Source organism: Pongo abelii, chromosome 6 (assembly GCF_028885655.2).
Source record: "Pongo abelii isolate AG06213 chromosome 6, NHGRI_mPonAbe1-v2.0_pri, whole genome shotgun sequence".
NCBI classification, from domain to species: Eukaryota; Metazoa; Chordata; class Mammalia; order Primates; family Hominidae; genus Pongo; species Pongo abelii.
The window spans coordinates 17965905-17989841 of NC_071991.2; the positions used below are offsets into that span (position 1 = coordinate 17965905).

General features: G+C 40.5%; 1 protein-coding gene across 13 annotated transcripts in view; it reads left to right on the plus strand.

Annotated features, from left to right (window-relative positions):
* Positions 1 to 23937, plus strand: part of AUTS2 (activator of transcription and developmental regulator AUTS2) — a 1192438-nt gene that overhangs the window by 290019 nt on the left and 878482 nt on the right. For all 13 annotated transcript variants that reach the window (XM_054559157.2, XM_054559159.2, XM_054559150.2 and 10 more), the window contains exon 2: positions 9241 to 9453. In XM_054559157.2, the coding sequence (XP_054415132.1) occupies positions 9241 to 9453 (213 nt within the window). The remainder of the gene's footprint in view (positions 1 to 9240; positions 9454 to 23937) is intronic.

Here is a 23937-nt window from a genome sequence, read left to right on the forward strand (position 1 = left end):
GGAGGAGTTAATTTTTTTTTAAGGTTTCCTTTTCGTCATGCTGTATTTCTCAGATTATCTGGAGGGACTGTAATCCAATTTTAGGAATCCTTCAGGGCTGAGAGCCTAAGCTGTTTTAAGCAATAGCATCTGGTTGCCAGGGACTCAACTACTTTGAGCGTGTTAAGGTCTAATAGCAGCCAACTCTCAATTATCTATGGGAATGGGAGACTGCTGGGATGTTTTCAATTCACAGAGTGTGCAAAAATCTCACTTAAACTGATAGTCGTGACCTCATCCCATAGCTGAGTTTAGGAGAGCTTCTCAGTGTCTGGTTTTATGTTCTTTTTGTTTTGTTCTCTTCTCACCTTTGACAGTGGCACTGCAGCATTGACAGGTGCCTTTTATATATTGAATTTATCTGTACCTGATCTATTTTTTTAAACCTTGTCCCTCTCATCTTTATTTAGATTCCATATGTGTATCATTATGTACATTAAGTATGTTTTAATAAACTGCCTCAATTCTTTTACATTTAGGAGCAGTAAAATTTATTTATGTTTTCTTTCTTTGCTTATTGGCTAACGTGCTCATGGGAGGGGATGTGGCCAAACAGTAATCAGGCTACCACATGGAAAGATAAGAAAACTTTACAAAAGGTTAGCCTCTGAGTAACAATTGAGAACTGGCTGTTAAAAGTGAAAAAAAAAAAAAAAACCACACACACAATACGAACTCTACCTTGTCACTGAAAATGAGGTGAAGGCCAGGCAGTGCTCCTCAGTCAAGACATTCGTGTTCACAACTGAGTTGTCTCCAGTGGAAATTTCATGGCTACTTTATGGCCTAAAGCCAGTGCTCCCAGAGTGTGGTCGTCCCTTGGTTTTAGGATTCTAAAAGATGAGTTTCTTTTAATGAACACTGAATGTAATCTAGTTGTTAGGAATAATTATATGCCAGTTGTGCATGATGGCAAGGGCTCCCGATTTTTAAAAACCAGCTTTATGGAGGTATAATTTACATTCCAGTAAACTGCACAAACTAACAATATACAATTGGATGAGTTTTGACATGTGTATATACCCATGAAACCACTGCCACAATCAAGACAGCGAACATGTTCACCCCAAAAGTTTCCTTATGTCCCTTTATAATCCCTTCTTCCTATCTCTCCCAGGAAGCCACTAGCCTGCTTGCCATTGCTATCAATTAGTTCATATTTCCTAGGATTTTATATAAATGGGATCATACAGAATATAATCTTTTCTGTCTGATTTCTTTCACTTCGCATACTTATTTTGAGATGTATTCATGCCACCTGTATCGAGGTTATTTCTTTTTATTGCTGAGTAGTATTCCATTGAATGGTTACAACCACAGTTTGTTTATCCATTCACCTATTGATGTACATTTGGGTTGTTTGCAATTTTAGAAGCATTGCACATCTGCTAGGAGCATTCATGTCTAGCTCTTCATGTAGACATGTACTTAAATTTCTCTTAGGGAAATACCTAGGAGTAGAATGGTTGGATCATATGGTCGGTGTACTTAGAACTTTTAAAGAAACCACTAAACTTTCTTCCAAAGTGGTTGTGCTGTTTCATATTCTCACCAGTAGTGTATGTATGAGCGTCCTCTGCATCCTTGCCCACTCTCGGTAGGGTCATTCTTTCTTATTTCAGTTATTTTATATGTATGTAGTGGTATCTCATTGTGGTTTTAAGTTGTATTTCCCTAATGACTACTGATGTTAACTATTGTTTTATGTATTCATTCACCTTCCAGACAGATATATTTTTTTGTCTTTTGAGATGGAGTCTCTCTCTCTCTCGTCCAGGCTGGAGTGCAGTGGCGCAATCTCGGCTCACTGCAACCTTTGCTCTCTGGGTTCAAGCGATTCTCCTGCCTCAGCCTCCGAGTAGCTGGGATTACAGGCACATGCCACCATGCCCAGCTAATTTTTTTGTATTTTTAGTAGAGACGGTGTTTCACCCTGTTAGTCAGGATGGTCTCCTGCCTCATGATCCATCCGCCCTGGCCTCCCAAAGTGCTGGGATTACAGGCGTGAGCCACCACACCCGGCCCCAGATATCTTCTTTAGCAAAGTATCTGAATCTTTCGCTTATTTAAAAAATTGGGTTGTTTCCTTTTTTAGTTTTGAGAATTTTTTTTTTTTTTTTTTTAAGATGGAGTCTTGCTCTGTCGCCCAGGCTGGAGTGCAGTGGTGCAATCTCGGCTCACTGCAACCTCCACCTCCTGGGTTAAAGCGATTCCCCTGCTCAGCCTCCCAAGTAGCTGGGACTATAGGCACGTACCACCACACCTAGCTAAGTTTTGTATTGACCAGGCTGGTCTCGAACTCCCGACCTCAGGCAATCTGCCTGCCTTGGCCTCCTAAAGTGCTGGGATTACAGGTGTGAGCCATTGCGCCTGGCCCAAGAATTTATTAAATTAATATATTCTGTATATAAAACTTATCAGATATACATTTTAAAAATATTTTTCCATTCTGTGGCTTATCTATTTATGTATTTTTTACTCTCCTGGTAACTCACACAACAGTCACTTTATTTTCTTGACAGTGTCTTTTGAAGAGCAAAATTTAAATTCTTGATGAAGTATAATTTATCAATTTATTCTTTTATGGATTATGCCTTTGGTGTCATACGTAAGAAATCTTAGCCTAACCCAAGATTACAAGAGTTTTCTCTTAGAAGTTTTATGGTTTTAGGTTTTACATTCAGGTTTATAATACAGTTTGTGTTAGTTTTTTCTATTTAGATTGAAGTATGGATTAAAATTTTGCATATGATTACCTATTCTATCACCATTTGTTTAAAAGCCTTATTTCTCTGTAGAATAGCTTTTGCCTGAAAATCAGTTGTTGATGTATGTGTGGGTCTCTTTCTGGACTATTCTGTTCCTTTGATCTGTTTTTCTATCTTTATGCCAATATAGTGACGCAATTTTAATGTGATGTGAAAGATGGCAGTACAGAGCACCTGACTTGCTCCTCCTCTAACCTACTTTACTATAATAGTTCATTGATTTGCCTGTTTCCCTGGATAAGCAGCCTGAGTTTAGGAATTCTTTCTTAGATATTTCCAACAGATGGCAATGTGTATGCACATAGGAGGTGTTTTGATACTTGTTTTTAAAAGATGTGAACCTTAGGGATTAATGTTTGAATGCCATCCTGGATGCCTTGTACATTCCTACAGATAATAGTCTTCTCTACTTTCTAAAAAGTTTAGGCTCTGAAAATCTGTTCATAAAGTCCATTTGCTCAAAAGTCCAAAGTTGGGGACTGCTGTGAACATATCTATCTAGAGTTAGTAGTTTTCTAATTTTTAATTTCTTATCACTGGAGACTTGTTATTGGTGGAATCAGTGTTTGTAAAACCATTCAAAAACAAGTACAAATGGTATACAATACACCAGCAAGGGACTTGACAGACCAAAATGACAGGACACAGCCATTATGTCATTATGTCATTGGGGACAGGCAAAGCACTTTTTTCTTTTTCTCCTGGCTTCTTTGTTATTTTCTTTAAGGTCTCTAAGATCAGATAACTAACAGAAGAGGCTCTGTTTAAATTGCAAGCCCCTCTCACACATATACACGCATTTGGGCACATGCAGACACATATACCACAAATGCTTTGTAAGTGATGGACTGCCCTCAGGTTAGTTTGCTTGGAAAAATCAGGCGGAGACTTTCTATAACCCACTTCATGCAAGGCAGACAAATTGTGCCCTCATTTTCTATTGTCTCTGGCTTCATCTGTAATCAGCAGATGGAGCCCTGCAGCTTACATAGTGTTTCATCTGCAATTTGTTACTCTCCCTTAGTTTGCACAACACTGAACCATCTCATTTTGAAATTCAAGAGTGGTGAGGAGGCCTTTGGTGGAAGATTGTAATTTGGGAGAAGGGAAAGTCAAGAGCAAGATCTCCTATTTTGAAGAAGGCGGGGTGTTGAAGGAAATTGCCTTTGTCAGTCTCTGAGCCTCTCCACATATGTGCTACTGTGACCCTGCCCTCCATCACCAGTGACCTAAAAATCGCATAATTTCAACTATTCTCCAAACCTATTCACATCTGTTGTGCATGGCTTGTACACTTACCCCCTCTATTGCCAGCCAATATGTCTAAATCTTTTTGCCTCTCAGCCAGCCTCCTGTTGGTGGCTCCCTGGCTTTCTTGCTTTCTTTCCTGCTTCTTTTATGACTGTCGAATGCTTAAAGCGTTTTTTTTTTTTTTTACAGATTTCTTTCTTATCCTTCTGCCCTCCTGCCTTTCTCTCCTAGTGCTTGTGTAAGGGAGGCAGTTTTTTGTCTTTACTCTGTTAGGGTCTCTAGCTGAGCCTGAGTATTAAATTGATGTAACATAGATTAACAGAAGAAAAGCATATGGATTTTGACACATGTATAGGAGCCCCCACAGGAAAATGAAGACCCAAAAAGTGACAAATCTTGAATCCTTATTTAGTAGGTTGAACAGAGTGGCAGTTGTGAAAAAGTAACTAAAATAAATGATGTGACTAAAGGAAGATAAGAGTTAATAAGATCTGTTGGTACAAATTTTTCTGGACTCCCCATCTCTAGAAACGAGAAAATTTCTTCTTTCCTACTATAGGGAGATCATCTTTCACATGAGAGTTTTTTCCCATCTCAGGTGTTTCTGGTGATAATGTTTCTTTTCTCCTGTCTCTTTTGTTTCTATTGTTTTTCAAGTGCCTTTAGCTTTAAAATAATCCTTAGGCCTAAATAGCATGTTTTGGGGTGGCATGTTCTGCCACTCTTCATTTGCTAATGCTTTCCTTGCAGAATATGGGCTACAATCATCTTATTTTCAAAAAATTCTTCAGGTAATTCTGATGGACAGTTTCTTTTGCGAACCACTAGCCTAGATCATGGTAGATGAATGAATCAACAGTCCTTTGAAAATTGCCATTCATTGATCCCAAAAAGTTTTTTTATATGCCAGATAATTTCCCTCCCCATATTATAGCAATACTAGAGACTGCCCAGGTTTCCTTAAGGAAGTTCTTAAATTAGTGCTACTGGTTGGTTGGTGGTTGAGGAAAGCATTGGTGGGTATATATTTACAAACAATTACACAGGCATGTAGTCATGTACACAACTCTTGTGACTGTTGATAAGATGATTAGTTTATAATCAGTCTTTGTCTTTGATTCTTAATGCTTATAATGGATAGTTTTTGTCATTTTTCCCCAAGACAGTCAATGAAAAAATTAAATGGTTATTTTACTTATAAATGGTAAGCAGTCAGTACGTGTTTATAGAAGGAATGAACAAAGAGTGGTCTGGTTTATTCAGGATTTGTACCAAAAAATCTATATAGTAATTTATAAATAAAGATCTACCTTTGAAAAGAATAATCTCTAGTCTTTGAAAATATAAACCTGTTACATAATAAAAAGTTTTTATAGACTCATTTCTTCTTACCTCTTAAGCCACCACCTCTAGACAAACTTTGATCCTCTCTCTCTCTTCTTCCCCACCCCAGAGTGGAAAATCTCAATATTAATTGGAGCTAAGATGATTGTACTACTGCTGCTAAGACTTCAGCAGGTCTCTTACAAGCTAATGTCACAGCATGGAGTCCATTTGCTCTGTGTAGCTATTCTGCAGTGCAGTGAGAATTCCTTGATTAATATGCTACATGAAAATAAAATGGATTTGGAAAAAATTATACTCTCATAAATATTAATTCACATTTGTATGGAATTGCACATAATTTTCAGTATACTTTGGAAGCACCTTCAGTATGAAAGATTTGGTCTCCAAAGAGAATGGCATAATTTTTTTAAAAGCACAGTGGATACATTATTAAGCATCATTTGTTTATTAATCTGATACTCTACATGCATATGATGCAGGGCAGTAGGTGGGTTGTGTGACAAAGAAAGGAACTTTATACCCTGTGGGGAGTTTTTATATTACACTTAGAAGTGGTACAATTTAATCACATTATATAGAAGCAGCCCATGATGGAACTCACCTGGCTCCCTCTGCTAGTGTTGCCATTATTCCTGAGTGTCTCTTTATGGCAGCTATTTTGGTTAAGTATGAGACTAAACACAGAACATTTTTGAGCTGAGCAGATGCCTGGCATAGCTGACTGAGGTTGTGGACACTGGACACAGGAATTCAATTCAGCAGCCATTCATTGAACATTTACTATGTGTTAGGCATAGCATGCAAGGCTGTGAAATCAATGGCCATGCGCGCTTGCTTTGATCTCAACTTGTCCCCTAAAACACTTTTCACCACATCCTCATTGCCTCAGGAGAGCTACCTCTCCAATGGCAGAGGGTTAATCGTCTGTAGCAGTAGCAGCTGGAAGTTAGGCCAGAAGCTGCTTATTTGCCTTGTAGACTGTTATCTTTGATATCTTCTTACTCTTAAGGATAAGGCCTTTCCCCTTTTCTGGGGTTTCTTGCTGTTTGCTGTGATCCTTCGTGTATACCAGCAGTGCACACTAGATTCCTTGGTTTCCTGCTTCTATCACCCTTTCTGGCTTGCTACACTGTATATTAGAGACAGCTTAGACCATTTTAAAGTCAGTATTGTGCTTTATAGGTTTGGATGTTTTAACTAGTTGACTCCTTTATTTATGTATTTATTGACTAATGCATTGGCCACCTACTATTTGCCTGGTTTATGTGAAGCACTTATGTGAAGCACTGGGGTTACTGAGATGAACTACTTAGTCCCTCCCCTCTTTCACATTCTTTCAAGAGATTATGCACCCAGCTGCCTCAAGGCCTTTGCACAAGCTGTTCTCTCTGTTCAGCCTTTCAGATCTAGGTCAAATAGCAGTCATTTTCTCAGCTCTAACCCTCTCCTCTGGACTATACCATTTCCCTTAGTTTTAGCACCCATAACCTATCCTTTAGCATTGTTAACTCAGTTTGCAATGATATATTTGTGTGATTTGATTAGTATTTGTCCTGTAAATTCTAGAATCTATGAGGGTGGTGACTTTTCCCCACACCATTATCATCCTAAACATAGGTCAGTGCTACATTTGTACTTGGCATGTACTGGGCACAAAAAACATAATTGTTGAATGAGTGAAGACCTGAGAATAGAGTACTTTGTATTACAAGAAAGGTCTCCCTGAGTGGGCAACACTGCTAAGAGTCACTGAACTAGAAAAGGGAGGAGTGTGTAAGAGAGGCCTTTTGAGGCCAAGGCAAATCAGTGTAAAGGCCTGCATTAGTTTGTCCAGTCTGCATTAGCAAAATGTCATAAACTGAGTAGCTTATAAATAAGAAACATTTATTTCTCACAGTTCTGGAGGCTGGGAAGTCCAAGGTTGAGGCACCAGCAGGTTCTGTGTCTGTTGAGAGCTTGTTCCTCATGGATGGTACCTGTTCTCACATGGTAGAGGGGCAAACAGACTCCCTTAGGCCTTTTATAAGGGTGCTAATCCCCTTCATGAGGGTTCCACCCTCATGATCCAGTCGACTCCCAAAGTCCCCCATCTCCTGGGCAACATGGTGAAACCCCGTCTCTACTAAAAATACAAAAAAAAAAAAAAAAAAATGGCTGGGTGTGGTGGCAGACATCTGTAACCCCAGCTACTCGGGAGGCTGAGGCAGGGAATCGCTTGAACTGGGGAGGCGGAGGTTGCAGTGAGCCAAGGTCGTGCTGTTGCACTCTAACCCGGGCAACAAGAGCGAACTCTGTCTCAAAAAAATATATATTCTGGGGAGACACAAACATTCAGATCATAACAAGGCTCAAGGTCTCAAACTAATAGGAATGGCTGATTTGGGGAGAGACATCAGGGAGTACCATGCATGTAAAGTTGGGAGTGCTGGGATATTGCAGCAGAACAGTTACCTTGAGAAAATTGGATGTGAAAGGGAGGAAAGAGAGCGGTATTTTAAGGAGAGATGAGTAAAAGGAAATTTCTATTTTAGTTTTGTTTTATTTTTAAATGTACATTTAGATAGTAAAAAATTTAATTGTTCATTTAAAAATAACTAAAATAATATAATTGGATTGTTTGAAATACAAAGGATACATGTTTGAGGTAATGGATACCCCATTTACCCTGATGTGATTATTACACATTGCATGCTTGTATCAAAACGTCTCATGTAAGTCATAAATATATATGCCTACTATGTACCCCAGAAATGAAAAAATTTTTAAAAAGTTCATTTAGGACTGCAGAAACTGAGGAAGTGTGGTGAGGCTTCATGAGGGGGATTTTCTCTGTTAAGAGGATTAGATCCACTAGTTTCCAAATAACTGAGTGCCAAAACATTTTCATTTTATTGCTTAGTGTGTGCATCATTTCTCACAGGGCAGAGGATATTTGCATGTATGTGGTTTGTTTGCTGTTCTGAGAGCCCATTTTGCACATGGTCTCAGAGTTGTAGTGACTTACTCCACTTCTGATAATGAATAATGTCAGTGTCCGGACACTAAAAGCCCAGTCTTTTGGCACCTTGGTGTGTACTGAGCTGCCTGGAGGCATAGAACTCTATCAGGTCATGTGGCCTGAAATGCCCACCTGTAGTTTCTACAGATGCAGTTCCCCATTCAAGGACATTGATTTCCCATTTCCTACCCACCTCCCCCCATCCCCAACCACACACAGGAATAAATAAAAAATTGCTGTTGATCTTGGTGATAATATTGTTGTTACATTTTGCAAAGAAAATGGAAATAAAGGATGCTTAGAGGAACATATGGTAAAAAATATAATGCATTAAGGAAACATTTTAATCATATGAATAGACAGTTCTTTCTTGCTGGCTCACATCCACCTGGACCTGATAAATTCAGTTGGGTGCTATTTCTTTTGAATTGAGCATGCACTTAGTGCTCATTTTCTGAAACATAATTGATGTACCAACTTGGGAAATGAGTGTATTGCACTTCCTTGGGGAATGTCATTGTGTGCTGGACCCAGCACCAAATCAAACAGAAAGCTGCTATCCCAGGGAGCAGTGAAATCACTTTTGATGCATGTACTTGTGTTTTGTTTAGTTTTCTGCCCAGTAATAATAGAAAGGATATATATATATTTGTGATGGCATTAAGGATTCAGGAAAATTGAGAGCCATGTTTCTTAGTTTTAGGTCTTCTCATATCCCACTTTCCTATCCCTCTCCCACTTAGTAGTAACACTCTTTAGTATTTAGCCTATATTTTGGGTGTGACCTTAGATACCTTTGTAACCACCACTTCCCTTTCCTTCTCTTCTTTTCTACAGAAAGATGTAGCACTTAAGCCTCAGGAACGTGTGGAGAAACGCCAGACGCCCCTGACCAAGAAGAAACGAGAAGCACTTACCAATGGCTTGTCCTTTCATTCAAAGAAGAGCAGACTCAGCCACCCACACCACTACAGCTCAGATCGAGAAAATGACCGCAATCTCTGCCAGCACCTTGGGAAGAGAAAGAAAATGCCGAAGGCACTCAGACAGGTGAGGAAGCTTGGGTTCGCTCTTTCCTGTGGCGGCAAAATTCCTTCCTTAGGTGCTTCCTCCACTGTGGTTCTTCGTAACAGGTGGAGAAGATATCCTTGGTGGGATGCTGAAGTGGTTGTCCAACAAAGCTGTGTGTGTGCTTTTAAAAGAATCTAAAACCCAATCTCAGTGTTTTTTATGAGGATTTGAAACTTCAGCAAGGTGCCCTTTCAGTCAGATGTGCTTTATGCAACAAAGCTTGATGCTAGTGGTACTGGTATTTAGGGCAGACCTGTCTTAACAGTTGTCAAGATGGACTGGCTTGTAGGGGAGAGATCTTTGCAATTAGGATAAATGGAACAGGTGGATTTCATCACATACATTGTGCATCTCATGGTTCTAAGGTGCTGAAATGATTGCCTGGGTGTGAGAAGTGCCTTGCTAAGATTTATATTTTCCAGGGAAGCTCAGATACTGTGGCATCTGGGAGGGCAATGGCAAAGAAATGAATTTGCCTTTTGGTGTCTTAGTTGTTCTCCATAGGCTATAATTCAAGACTGTCTTTGTGATCTGTTGATTGTATGAATATCTGATAGCGAGGCTTACTGGCCTGTTAATAATTAGGTTTCAATGATCCACAAGAAAGTATGGCTCTTGGCATTTGGGAAGCCTTTCTGCCTGTGGAAATCCCCACATGAGATGGATTTATAATGAGATATGAAGCTGTTTATAGCAGTTTTTCTGCACAAATCCAGAGGCTTCAGTGCCTGTCAAGTTAGTTACCTGTGTCCTGGGTGTGTTTTATTTATTTTTGGCAGGACCATTGGGTAGGATTGACTATCAACTGAAGAAAGCGAAGGAAGGAATTGTAGTTTACAGAGCAGGTGCTGCCAATTAGAAGTGGAATAGGTAATTTTTGGTTTGCAGATGTTTCTCTGCAGAGGCAGGGAGATCTGGGATCAAACAAAACAATGGTTCCCAAACTGCACAGATCTTGAGAATCATATAATGAGAGCTACTAAACCCAAATTTCTGGCCCCTCTTTAGGACCTAATGACATTTGTAGTTTTAGGGAGTTTCCTATTTGAAAACAGTCAGCCTGGTTGGAAGTCACTCTTAAAAAGAATCAAGAGTGTATTTGGGTGATGGTTTTTAGTTAAAAGATTGGAAAGATCAAAAGCCTCAGTATGATGTAGTGGGCAGTTTGGTGTCAGAATTCTGCCTTATACGTAGTGAAGGATATAATCCTGGTAAAAACATCTGGGGTGATGGGTTTCAGATGGACCCAGAAGGCTTCCAAGGTAATGCCCTAAATCTGACAACCAGCACAGTGTTTCCAAAGGTACACTTGTGTCCTGAAACGCCAGACTAGAGTTATAATAGTAATTATTAACATTTACCTAATGCATACCATGCTACATTCAGTGAGGGAGTTTTTATAGTATAACCTCTAATTTGTACAACAACCCTGCCTAGTAGGTAATATCATGGTTACTTAACAGCTATGGAAATGAGGGCTCAAAGAGATAAAGTGACTTATCTGAGGTCTTGGCAATGAGGGAAGGAGCCAGGGTTTAGACCCAGATATCTCTAGTTCCGTGGTTTGCTCTGTTTTCCATATTTCGATGAAGTTTTATTTATTTTTTTCTTGATAGGGAGTTGGGGAGAGGGAGGAAAGCCTAAATTCTATAAAGGGTGATGTTCCTGTGGTATTTGTGACTCCTAACTCATGCCTCTCTGTGTGAGATATGTGAGAAAAGTGATTAATCTCAGTGGAGAGAGATTGCAATGTAACCACCCCCCTCTCCCTCAGGCCCCCGTCCCAGCAGGGTAAGAAGGAAGGCTTCTTACTCTGAGTTAACACCAAGCTGCGGATCCTCATCCTTGAATCTTTTTCTTCTAGACATGATCTGACTTTTCTATTCTGTGTCCTCAGAATTATTCTTTGTATTTCTTTCTACTTCTTCAAGACTTTCAAGGTCCTCTGGCGACAGAGTTTTATGATCGGAAAAGAAGACTAGGACATAACACATCTTAAATTTGAGTAGCTTTTGGTCATAATGGCCAACTCTCTGGTACTAATGGTATTTGAAATCAAAGCTATCTTTGTTTTAGGTAACATATTTGAAAAGCAAGTATTTTGACTATTTATGAATCACGGAGAAGGAAAGCATGAATTGTATCTTTGGCCCTGTGTAAAACTTAAAAACAAGGAGTATTTTCTTATCTCCAGTGTTGATGCCAAAATATGTTATCCAATCAAGTGTTATATTTCTAGTAAGAAGGAATGCAGAAGGTAATAATTGAGATAAGGCTATAATACTTCTCATTTTTAATATTCTTAGAATCACTTGTGCTATTATGAAATCCCAAACAAGTCACCATCTGGTAACAGCCCATCTGGAAAATGAAGGGCTTGGACTTGAATGTTTCTTAGGCTTCTCCCTCTGGGTCCCATAGTTTTTTAAATTTATGAATAACACAAATACAGTGTCGTAGGGGTCTGTAAAGGAGTCTGTAGGTCTGAAGGTAATGCTGTTTTGGAGTTGGTCTGTAACTGATAGGCTCTGTGAAGACATTTATTTATTTTTAATGTTTTTTTCTTTAAAATTTTGTTTTCATGTAATATGAAGACATTTAAAGGAGAGGGGTAAGATGCATTTATAGTAGGAGGGAGGGGAGTGGTCCATTGTGTGTCAGCCCAGACAACTGCCATCTGTTATGTGATCATTGGTAAAAGGTGACACATGAGTGTTTAATGACTATAGTAGATGTTCAAAAAGCTTGTCTGAAGAATACTCATGATTGCTTTCCTATCATCCTAGATGCCTGTAAATATCACAATTACTTTATTGCCTGCCTTTGCCTCTTATCAGGTAAAGAAACTGAATCTGACCATCTTAGCTGGGAGGGGACCTTGAGATGAGAGTGAGCTTTGAGGAGCATTTCTACATTAATGGATTGTCATTTAGTGCCTGTTATTGAGAACTACAGATGAAATAGGGAAGAGGCGAGAACTTAGTCTTTATTTCTGACTTGGTGAGAGTGAATTAGGTTTGCATCTTATTAGGAAATGGTACTTCCTGAGCAGACAACTTAATGCACAGCTTTCCTGTAATTATAGGAAGATGTTACTCCTTAGTAGAGAGGAAATAATAGGATTTTTTTTTTCTGAGACTCCGTTGAAGGCAACTAATCTTTTTACTCGGAGAGTGCAATTATACTACTTTTATAGGAAAGATGTGTAGTTCTAAAACCAAACTGCTTATTCCTTCACTTGCCTAGTTATAAAACCCAAGTTCTTGTGATGTTTTTCCGTACTACCAAAAGAAAGCTTTTAAACTGACACTTAACTTATTTGTTGGATTATGTTTTTAAGTGTAAATACATACTGCCTTAGAAGATGCTGAGGTGGCACCTGTCTTGGCAAATGGTTGCACTTTTTGATATGAGAAATTTGAATCCTTTCTTACTTCCCAAAGGGGTTAAAAAGTATGAAGAAATGAATAAGTTACCTCTTATACAACTCTTATACAAAATAGCGCATGTCTTTCTGACCTCTGTAAATGAACTATTTGTTCATGATGTAAGCACTTAGACATGATATAAAAAAAGTTTTATCATTTACTTATAAGGACATGGTACTTTTTTTTTCTCAGTGGAGATTTGGGAGTGGGAAAAGCAAAAGAGGTTGCACAGGTCCTCTCCTTAAGGAGTTTTATTCTCTAATTGGGAGACCAAGTCACAATGAAACCACTCAGGAACACAAGGAAGTCACGTGTCGCTAAACCGATAAGCCAAATTATAACTTCCTGAGAAGCACTTTGGGAAAACTTAACCCTTCCCAAGGCATTGAGTTTAGTTTCAGTATATCTGACTTCTAGATCATGGGGAATTCTTTAAAAATTTAGGACTTTGTAGTTTAAAACACACAGAGAGCAAAAGGGTTTTAAAAATAGAGTACCAATGATGAAAAGTTGATGAGCATTCAGAGAACTCTCAGATTTGGCTCTGACTGAATTTCTAAATCTCCATTTAGTCCATTAGTCTGTCCTTTCTCTGTAGTATGAACTGAGCCAGAGGAAATAGGCTTAAGTGAGCTAGAAGGCATTTTTAGGTCATATGAACTCTTCTAACAGACACCAAGATGAATCATCAAAATAAATCCTGTGGTCTCCCTCCTTAACTGAATTTTAGGTGCCAAAAAGCCACCATTCATCTTTGGGCAGAATTTCCTAAAGAAAGAGGCAGCCTGTTGAGATTGCTTTAGTCACAGGAGAGCATCATTTTAGAGGAAAATGGAGGAATTTGTGAATATTTCAGGAGCCTATTAGTAGACTCTAACCTTGCAGGTAAGGATGGCTTATGTGGGAATGTCTTATGTGGTTTAAAAATCTTTATGCAAGTTAATCTGGGTAGGTATTTCTTGTTAGGAATAAAAATTTGCTCTTCTCTCTCTCTGAAAATCCAGTATGGTGGGAGATTTATAGTTGACATTGTAAACTGTAGACACCAAAGGTGTCTACTGCTTTCTGGGAAGAAGAGGGATCCATCCCAGTGCCAGGCATTTAAAATTAGAGCGATTACTAGAACTCTGCATGGTGGTTGCATCTGCTTCATGTATTGACATTGTACGTTGGTCTTCCTTGGAGTAAGTGATAGTGGTGCTATAGACTTAAGAGCCCAGGTGACTGAGCCATCCTCTCTTTCCACCTGTCCTGATGGAACAGTCTATCCCAGCCCATGCTCTTTCCTGTTGAGAGTGTTTGCTACCAGAGGCTGGTCCCTTATTTCAGCATGACTTAGACTTACTCCTATTGTCTGAAGAGCTTTCTGTAAATTTGTTACTAGTAGAAATTAACTTGCAAAGGAGGATTTATAATGGAAAATTTTGATTAAACAGATCCAGTTCAAGTCTCATTTCTGAAGATCTGCTAATTAGTTTTAGATGGAAATCTAGGCCAAAAATCACACAGGTATTTATCCAGCTTGACTCTAGAGCCTACAGGTTTCTGGAAATCAGAGCATTTGAGACAGTAATGTAATTTGGGATTTTACTGTCATAATGAAAAGACATGAACTTTGCTATGTGCTCTTTCATACGTACTTTTGTTATAATAGATGTCTGCTGGTACCTTGAACCAGTATTAAGAAATGGTCAGTTAAACCGTTTCTACCTCATACTTCAAAATTTCAAGTTTAACATGTTAATTGGGATTTCATTTGCTTTCGAAAAATTGTGTAGTCATGTGAAGGTTACAAGCTAAGGTATCAAATAAAATTCTTTGTATTTTTTTCCTTTTTATGAATTTAAGTTGCATACTTTTATGAATTTAAGTTGCCTAAAGTATAGAAATAAGAAAAACCATAAGGAAAGATGGAGGGAATAAAAGATTGGCTTATGATCTCTCTTGGAATATTGATTGACTTGAATAAGAATAAGATGCTAGTTTTAACATCAGGTAATTGAAGAACCCCAATCTAGGCTTGTCTGTGTTCAGGAATTACTCATGTATTGTATTGGAAGTATTGGTTTATAACTGGGATTGGTAAACCTGACACTAATATAATAATGAGTTATATGAAAGATGTTTTGCTTTTGTTTTATCTTGAGCATTTGGAAACAGGTTTATTGGAGTTTTTTATTTTGTGTCTTTTGACTCTATACTTCGTTGCTGTGAGCCTTGAATGTTGGGAATAGTGAGCATAAACATCACTTAACTTCAGTGAGATACATCTTTGGAATGTTATGGCCAGTAATAATTTTATCCTAAGTGATATTTGTAATTTTAAATAAAAATTTAGTAAAAATTGACTATGAAAAGGACATAGCATATGTATTAGGATTCTCTGGAGAGCAAGTACCAATAGAATATATACGTGGATAGATAAGAGGGGATTCATTCGGGGAATTTGTTCACATGATTATGGGGGCTGAGAGGTCCCATAACAAGCTCTCTGCAAGCTGGAGACCCTGGGATTCACAGTATGGCTCAGACCAAGTCTGAAGGCCTGAGACTGGGGTAGTCCTCAAGTCCAAAGCCTAGAGAGCCTAGAGTTTTGATGACCAAGGGCAGGAAATTATATCCCAGCTCTAGGAGAAAGAGAGACCATTTCGCCTTTCCTTTGTTTTTGTTTTATCTGGACCCCCGGCTGATTGCATGGTGCCTGCCCACATGGAGGGCAGATCCTTCCCTACTTAGTTCACTCAGACTCACATGCCAATCTCCTCTGGAAACACCCTCACAAACACACCCAAAGGTAATGCTTTACCAGTTCTCTAGGTATTCTTTAATCCAGTCAAGTTGACAGCCTAAATTAACCAACACAGCACATTAACTACCACCTCATAAAATAAAACCTGCAGAGAGAAAATAAGCTGAATGGGAAAAGGAACTGCAATGAAAAGAATGGGCCGTAATTCAGCTTGGGTGATCCTGATACCTATAGGAGTTGTTCCATAAAACAGTGACCTTTTATGTTTCCCATAGTACGAAAATTTTATATGTGTATTTGTGCGTGCAGAACTTTATTAAGGGCCATTTAAATCCCATATATTGTTAGAGGAGTTAAGAAAGATAAAGTGACAGGAGTGATTCTCAACTCTGGCTCCCATAAATTTCTACAATGTCAGTGATTGAAGAATGAGAGAGCACATCTTTCCTTTAATAAGGCCTAGCCAGTGCCCTTTTGGTAGTTGATGAGGGTAGGACAGAACTCCCTTTCTTTATTTGAAACTGTGCATTTTTGTGCTGATTAAATTTTACATTTTTCCCTCTTGTGATGATATAAAGTTATCTGCATGTGGCCAGATCTCAGCTACAGAACATGAAAGAAGGCCTCTGTACGTTCTGCATTCTAATCTCTGTTCACAGCAATCTTGTATCCACACAAGTCTGTACATGACAGGTAATGAGTGGGAAGTGGGAGGAGATGGGTGTCTGTGTGGTTTGCAATGGTGGTGGTGGGGAACTGAGCAGATGGTTGTGATAGCCACATGCTGCGTGATTCCCGTGGGAGTTGATGGTGGTGACAGGCGACTCACAATGTGCTATTTACAGTTTGGGTTTGCAGTCTTTCGGTGACATCTGAATGCTCTTTAGCAACTGCTTTCATTACTGCCTTTCGAGGAGCTGTTAATTGAAAATGAAATTGTGGGTGGGCTTTAAGACAGGCAGACGCAGGCAATTCTGTGTGGTAAATGTTACTTGAGAACTGTTGGATGTCTTCATGCCCAGTTTGTAATTCATTTTCTAAGACTGTAAAAGCCAAAGGTGCATTTGGAGATTCAGTTATGTATACACATAGGCCGAGCTGAATGTCACACCTTGCCCAAAGGGTCAAACATACAGTTATTGGGATGGGTGCTGTGGTTCACGCCTGTAATCTCAGCACTTTGGGAGGCTAAGGTGGGAGGATTGCTTTGAGCACAGGAATTCAAGACCAGCCTGGGCAATATGATGAGACCTTGTCTCTAGAGAAATAAAAAAATTAGCTGGGCATGGTGATGCATGCCTGTTGTCCCAGTTTCTTGGGATGCTGAAGTGGGAGGATTGCGAGGGCCCAGGAAATTAAGGCTGCAGTGAGCCGTGTTCACACAACTGCACCCCAGCCTGGGCAACAGAGCGAGGCCCTGTCTCAAAAAAAAAAAACAAAACACACAAAACACCTATTTGTCTGGAAACCAACCTAGGGGAATGCTTGGCGATCCCAGCTGCCTGCTCATGTCTTACCTTTGTGTGGTTCTCTTTAAACGTATACAACTGTGTGAGGTTCTTAGGTAAAATCTGCTGACATCTTGTAGTGTTCTCTGTGAGTTTATCGTAGGACTTCATCCTCCTTTCTTCTTTTAGCTTTTCATATAGTTACTATGCAGGAGTTAATGGTTATTTGTTCTCTTGAACTTTGGGATACATTTTTCCTTCCGTATCCAAGGAGGATTCTTTCCAGGACTCCCCATGGATACTAAAAGCTGTGGATGTTCAAGTTCCTTAAATAAAATGTTATAGTATTTTTATGTAACCAACACACATCCTCTCACAAACTTTAAATCATCTCTAAATTATTTATAATACCTAGTACAATGTAAAAGCTATGCAATTTGTTATTATATTGCATTGTTTAGGCAATAATTACAAGAAAAAGAGCCTGTGCATGTTCAGTATATAAGCGACCATTGTAGGCCTAACCACATTTTTGGTCTGCCATTGGTTGGATCCATGGATACAGAGGGCCAAATGTATTATATTCAAGTTCTTACATATAACTTTGTTCCTTGTAAAAGTTTTCATATGATACAACTCTGTTAAAGGCAGTTGGAGCCCAGAGGCAAACAAGAGAAGAAGGAAGAGAGAGGGTGGATTTTATTGGACTTTGACAGTGGTTGATGATCTTGATTCTGTTATGGCTGCCCCCAGCTGCAGGATTGTGATTTGTTTCTCATCTTCAGAGTTGTTTGCTAAAGCATTAGTAGCATTACTGAAATAGTAGCTTTTGTAAATGTTTATATGTTGAATTGTTTTATTGCCCATAGCTTTGCACAGAAATCTTGTGCTGAACAAGGAATGACCTCCCTCTTGGAAGTGCTGTTAACTCTTTTTAATTAAATATGAATATAGATACAATATTACTGCATTTTTTTTTAGCTTTCCCTTGAACATTTCAGTGAATACTATCTGGGACAAAACCATACTGAATTATACGCTTTGACTACTATCATTCTTTGCTCTTAGAGAGTCCCCGAGGCTTGGGGTGAGGAGACACACCCCTTGCCGTACTTAACCCTCAGTCCCATTAGACCTGCTTTGCCGCAGGAACCCAGCTGTTCTAATGCATTTGAGCTGCTGCTGGGTCCTAATGATGCTTAAAAGAACCTGTCTTGGTATTCTAAATGAACTCTGGAGCATTGCTTATTGATGCAAGTGTTGATGATTTTATATCAGGCAGATATAACTTTGTTATTTACTCTGGGGCTTTTTACACCTAGGGGTGTGCATCCTCACACCAGTGCTCACAAAGACACACACAGGAGCAGAAATCAAAATAGCTCACAAATGTGGGCAAGTCCTGTGGGGGCCCACCTGATGTCTCTCAGGAGGCCTGATGAGCTGTGCCGTGTGGCCTTCTGGAACATTGTACCTGCATTCATTGATCACAGCTCTGCAGAAGCTGCCACTTCTCCTATGTGCCTGCCTGCAGTGACGCTGATGTAGCAGGTCATTCTGTAATCACTGTTTGCACCTGCATTTGCTCAGGAAATGCTTGTGTCACATCTTGAAATCATGTACAAACCTGGACAGGTCCTAATTGCTGGTGATGGTTCTGAGAGGCTGAGATTGGCTATAATTAGATGGAGAAGCAATTAGCTACATATTCTGAGTAGGGAACATACAGAATAATGTTTCTCAAAGGGTGGTCTTTGGACCCCTATGTCAGAGCAACTGTGGATCTTTTGTTAAAATGCAGATTCCCAGGTAATCACCTTGGCATAGTCCCTTGGGTGGGGGTCAGGGTGTGGAAACAAGGAACTGGAGTTCCTTCAGTGACTCCAGTACAGGTGCTGCAAGAGCCATATTTTTAAATAAACTGTACTTATTTTTTATTTTCAATTAAAAATTGCAATATTGTTAGCAAAACTTGGGAAGAATCATAAAATTGTAACAACATCTTGCGGAAATAAATTTATCAATAATTGGATCATATTTTTTGTTCTGTACGTTTACTAATTGAGTTATCTTCCAAAATGTATTGGCAAGAAAGAAATGTTTCTGCCAGATGATGTAGACATTATATAACAAAAAATGCTGTTTTCAAAATAGCTACTTTTTCTAGGTGTTTACTAGAATGGACCTGATAGAATAATTGTATTCTAGTATTCTCTCCTTAGGCCCACTGGCTCACTCAAATAATAGCTGTTTATAAAGATGCTAACTGGAGTTTTTTATTTTTCATTTTTTTAAAGTTCTAATTTCTTGTGTTTTCCCATCTGTAGACAATGATGATGAGCTCTTAAGGTTTATGCATTTTTTGAACCCTTCAAATTACAAAAATTGGTGATATTTGGTACTGGGGGTCAAGTGTGAAAGAAATCTGAAAATATTGCCCATATCAGTGGAGACTAAAGGCCATTTGTCATTTTCTTCATTACCAGCAAAGCTTCAGTTTAATAAAAATACTATAATTGAATTTATGGTTTTGATTCCACAAATTCAAAAAGAAATATTTTCCTTTCTAAAGCCAAACAGAATAAAAATTCTCATAAGAATTTTTGTTTAAGTAGCAAAACCTATTCTTAGGATTTAACAATTGCCTGAGGTATGTCAACAGTAGGTAGCATTCGTTTTTTTTTATATATTGCTATGAGGCCAAAAATGCTGTTTTCCTACAGATTAGTTGCAAAATGATCTACCAAATAGTTGCTAATGAAATTATCCTATGAGAAAGATTATTAATAATGACTTTTGATTTTAAAAAATACTATCATCAAATTTTCCTAAGAAATAATGATGATGATGAGAAAAGCAGTTTTGAAATACAAAGCTGGGTGGTAGTGGGCCTGGTGTGCACTGCTGGGAGGTTGCATGGTACTTTGTGAAACTTCAGCAGCCCGCTTGCATAATTTATCATTACCTGTCCCCTACCTCTCTCTACTTAATTCTGAATCTGTATTTCTCAGATAAACATGGCAGTAGGAAGGATAGGGAAAGGTGTTGAGGGGATGTGATTATATGGATGTTTTTGAAGGGGAATATATTGGTGTCATGGGATCCCTGGGATGTCACCTTGCCAGCTGGAATCCTCTGTGGCAGGGGTACCTTCTGCCTGAGTATTGCTCATGCTCACTGGGCTTGTTCTGTCCAGTTGGCCCAGCAGGCTGCACTTGGCTGATGCCACTGGCCCAGATCCCACACCTGCCAAGGGCGAGCCAGGCGTAGAGTGGCAAGGGGTGTGTGGGTGAGTATATTAGTCCTTTTTCATGCTGCCAATAAACACATACCCAAGACTGGGCAATTTATAAAAAAAGAGGTTTAATGGACTTACACTTCCACATGGCTGGGGAGGCCTCACAATCATGGCAGAAGGCAGTGAGGAGCAGGTCACATCTTACATGGATGGTGGCAGGCAAATAGAGCATTTGTGCAGGGAAACACCTGTTTTTATTTTATTATTTTATTTTTTATTTCTTTGAGACAGAGTCTTGCTGTGTCACCCAGGCTGGAGTGTAGTGGTGTGATCTCAGCTCACTGCAACCTCTGCCTCCTGGTTTAAGCGATCCTCCTGCCTCAGCCTACCAAGTGGCTGGGACTACAGGCACCTGCCACCACACCCGGCAAATTTTTGTATTTTTAGTAGAGACGGGGTTTCACTTTGTTGACCAGGCTAGTCTTGAACTCCCGACCTCGTGATCTGCCCGCCTCAGCCTCCCAAAGTGCTGGGATTACAGGCGTGAGCCACTGCGCCTGGCCCGAAACTCCTGTTTTTAAAACCATCAGATCTCTTGAGAGTTACTCATTATCACGAGAACAGCATAGGAAAGACCCCCATGATTCATTTACCTCCCACTGGGTTCCTCCCATGACATGTGGGAATTGTGGGAGTTACAATTCAAGATGAGATTTGGGTGGGGCTACAGCCAAGCTGTATCAGTGAGTGAGCCTGGGGTATGGCCACTGCTCAAAGCCAGGCATGCCTGCTGCTGCAGCAGGGTGGGCAGCCCCAGGCACCAGAACAGGTGCTGGCTCCATGCAAGGCTGTGGCTGGACAAGATGTACTGCATGTGGCTTCCACTGTGGGCACCCCTGTCTGGATGAGGGCAACAAGGTGGCACCCAGAACCTTGGAGATACCAGGAACCACAGAGCCCCAAAGAGGGGTGTCACAGCCCTGGCTCAGGGAGCCCCTAGGTCTGGGCTCCGCAAAGGGCCGCAGCTCTTCTCTCCTTCTCATTAACTGCAACGTGGGGAGCAGGGGGAAAAGTGTGTTTCAGCCCTGTTCTGTTACAGCTCATCAGTGCTGCCATTCAACAGGTCTCGAGTTCTTGTCCCATGCCTAGGAAGAATGAGGTACAGCAGACAACTGGAGTGTGAGCAAGGTGGAGAGGAGCTTTGTTTGATCCACAGAACAGCTCCCAGGAGACCTCAAGTGGGTAACTCCTTTCCACAGGCAGGTCATCCCTATGAGTGTCCAGCTCTCAGTGGAGAGGTGACCCGCAGTGGTAGCTCCTTTCTGCAGCTGGTAGTCCAATGTCTGTGTGAGCCTGGCTGAGTCTTGGGTTTTTATGTGCTTAGAAGGGAGGAAGTACGTGTTGATTGGTCCATGGGCAGGCCTGGAAAAAGCACCATCCGATTGGCTGAATGGTCATCAATGGAGTCTTCACTCTGGGTGGCAGACTCCACTGGGAACTGGCAGCCTGGCCACTAGGCTTCAGGTTGTCCCTGGCTTGAAGGTGGGATTTCACTGGGGACCTGTCCCTTCCTGCCCCAAAACCTGTCTGCCTCCCACCATCAACATGCCATCCATGGCACTCAGGCTGTTGATGCCAAGGGACACCTGTAGGCCCACGCTGAGCCACCTTCGGTCCTACCTTGGCCTCCCTCCTATGCTCATGGGTGCCCAAAATCTGGAGGGGGTGCTGAGGTGGCAGGGGGCTGGCATGTCAGTGCCATCCGAGTGCATGCATGCCTGGCCAGGTTGTGACGGCACTCAGGCTTAGCCTCAATTTTCCTCTGAAATCAGAGTGGGCTCCAGGTATAGGCAGAGGCCAGGTATGGGGAGAGGCCAGGTAGAGAGAGTAGGCACTTCCAAGACTGCTTGGGCAGGGGCACTTCCCCAGGTCCCTGAGAGCTCAGGGATGCCTGGGTCTGGAGCCACAGCTGGGCAGCTGCATGTGTGCCCAGGAGCATGAATCTCCCGCTCTGCCAACTCAGTGGAGGGTGGAGCTCCTGCCTGTTCCTGGCCCCAGCCGGCTCCTCAGAGCATACAGCCCCAGCTGCAGCCAGCATCTTGGCAGCGGCTGCTCCAGACAGGCTGCCGCTGCCATCACTGGAACCATGTAGGGAGTATATTAGGGCTGCCCCATGGTTCTCCAGATAGACTAAGGAGACAAATTGACATAGTACAGTATTAGAAGGAAAGAATATGGAGTTTAAAAACCATTTTCATGGTCATTCTGCCCCTGCTCTTCTCTGCCCCCTTTCAAACTGAGCAGACCCATATTTTTCCTTTCATCTCTGTCCTTGAGCCTACCTTCAGCTCTTTGGCTTTCATTTTACTCTCTCCTTCCACCCAGTGTCTTTTGCTTGCTTTTTGACCCAGCCAGGATTGCACGGGACATCACTTAGATCTGCTCTCAGTCACAAAATGCCTTTGCTTCCTGTTTCCTTGTTCCTTTTACCATACTGGTTCTTTTCGGTAAACATTTAGATTTATCATCTCTAGATTAGTGCAGCGTTATTTAGCTCATTGCTATTGTACTATGGTTTAAAAAATTTCAGTGACCATCCACAGCCATTTAAATAAGATTGAAGCCTCTTAGTATAGGACATTTTAGGCCTTGACTAATCCTGCTGCAATGTACCTTCCCAGTTGCCTTTCCTGCTCTCTGTAAACACCAAGCTGCAACTACAACTGCTATTTGGATGAACCCTGTGTTTTCTCCACATTCCTGTGCCTGTGCTTAGGCTATTTTCTTTGTTTAGAATATTCTTCTTTGACATATTTGTCTTCCAGTGACTAGTTCAGACCCACTTCTTCCTTGAAGTTTTTATGATCTTTTTCCTTATAAGTAATTACATTGTCTTCCCAACTCTCATGATCCTTTGTTTATAACAAGGGTGACCCCAGAATTTATCACCTAATCTAGGACATTACTGAGAATGAAAGGGGGCACCATTAATAATTACCTTGGAACAATAAGCATAAATCAGGACTTCCTGAAAAACTGGGATATATAGTCACTCTGTAATTCACTTTTGGCCTTTTTCATACCATACTCTGTTTTGAGTTGGATGTATACGTGTTCTTCTTTCCACTGAAAAGTTGAGCTCCTTGAGGACCTCACTGAGTGACACAGCAAGGGGCCTAGGCTTATGTCACATATTGGGAAACAACACCCTTAAAACCACTGCTATCCTTTACTCGAGGATACCCTTCTCATATTTATAGTTTCCATTCATGTCTCTTTCCAGTCTTTTCTCCATATGCTAGCCAGAGTGATCTTTTAAAAATATACATATGATCATATTATTCCCACAAGTAAATCCTCTCAACTGCTTCTCAGGGTATTCAGATTGAAAATCAGACTCCCATCATCTACAGTGCCCGGTTTTCCAGTGCTGTTTCTTCAGCTTCATCTCATGTTCCCCTTGCTTACTGGCTCCAGCTCCCGACCTTCTTCTATTCCCTCCCACATGCCCAGTTCCTTCGTACCCTGGGCACCTTACACTATCCTCTTTGGATGAAGTAGTTCCCCCTCTGTTTTTTGAATGATGAGATACTTCTAGTC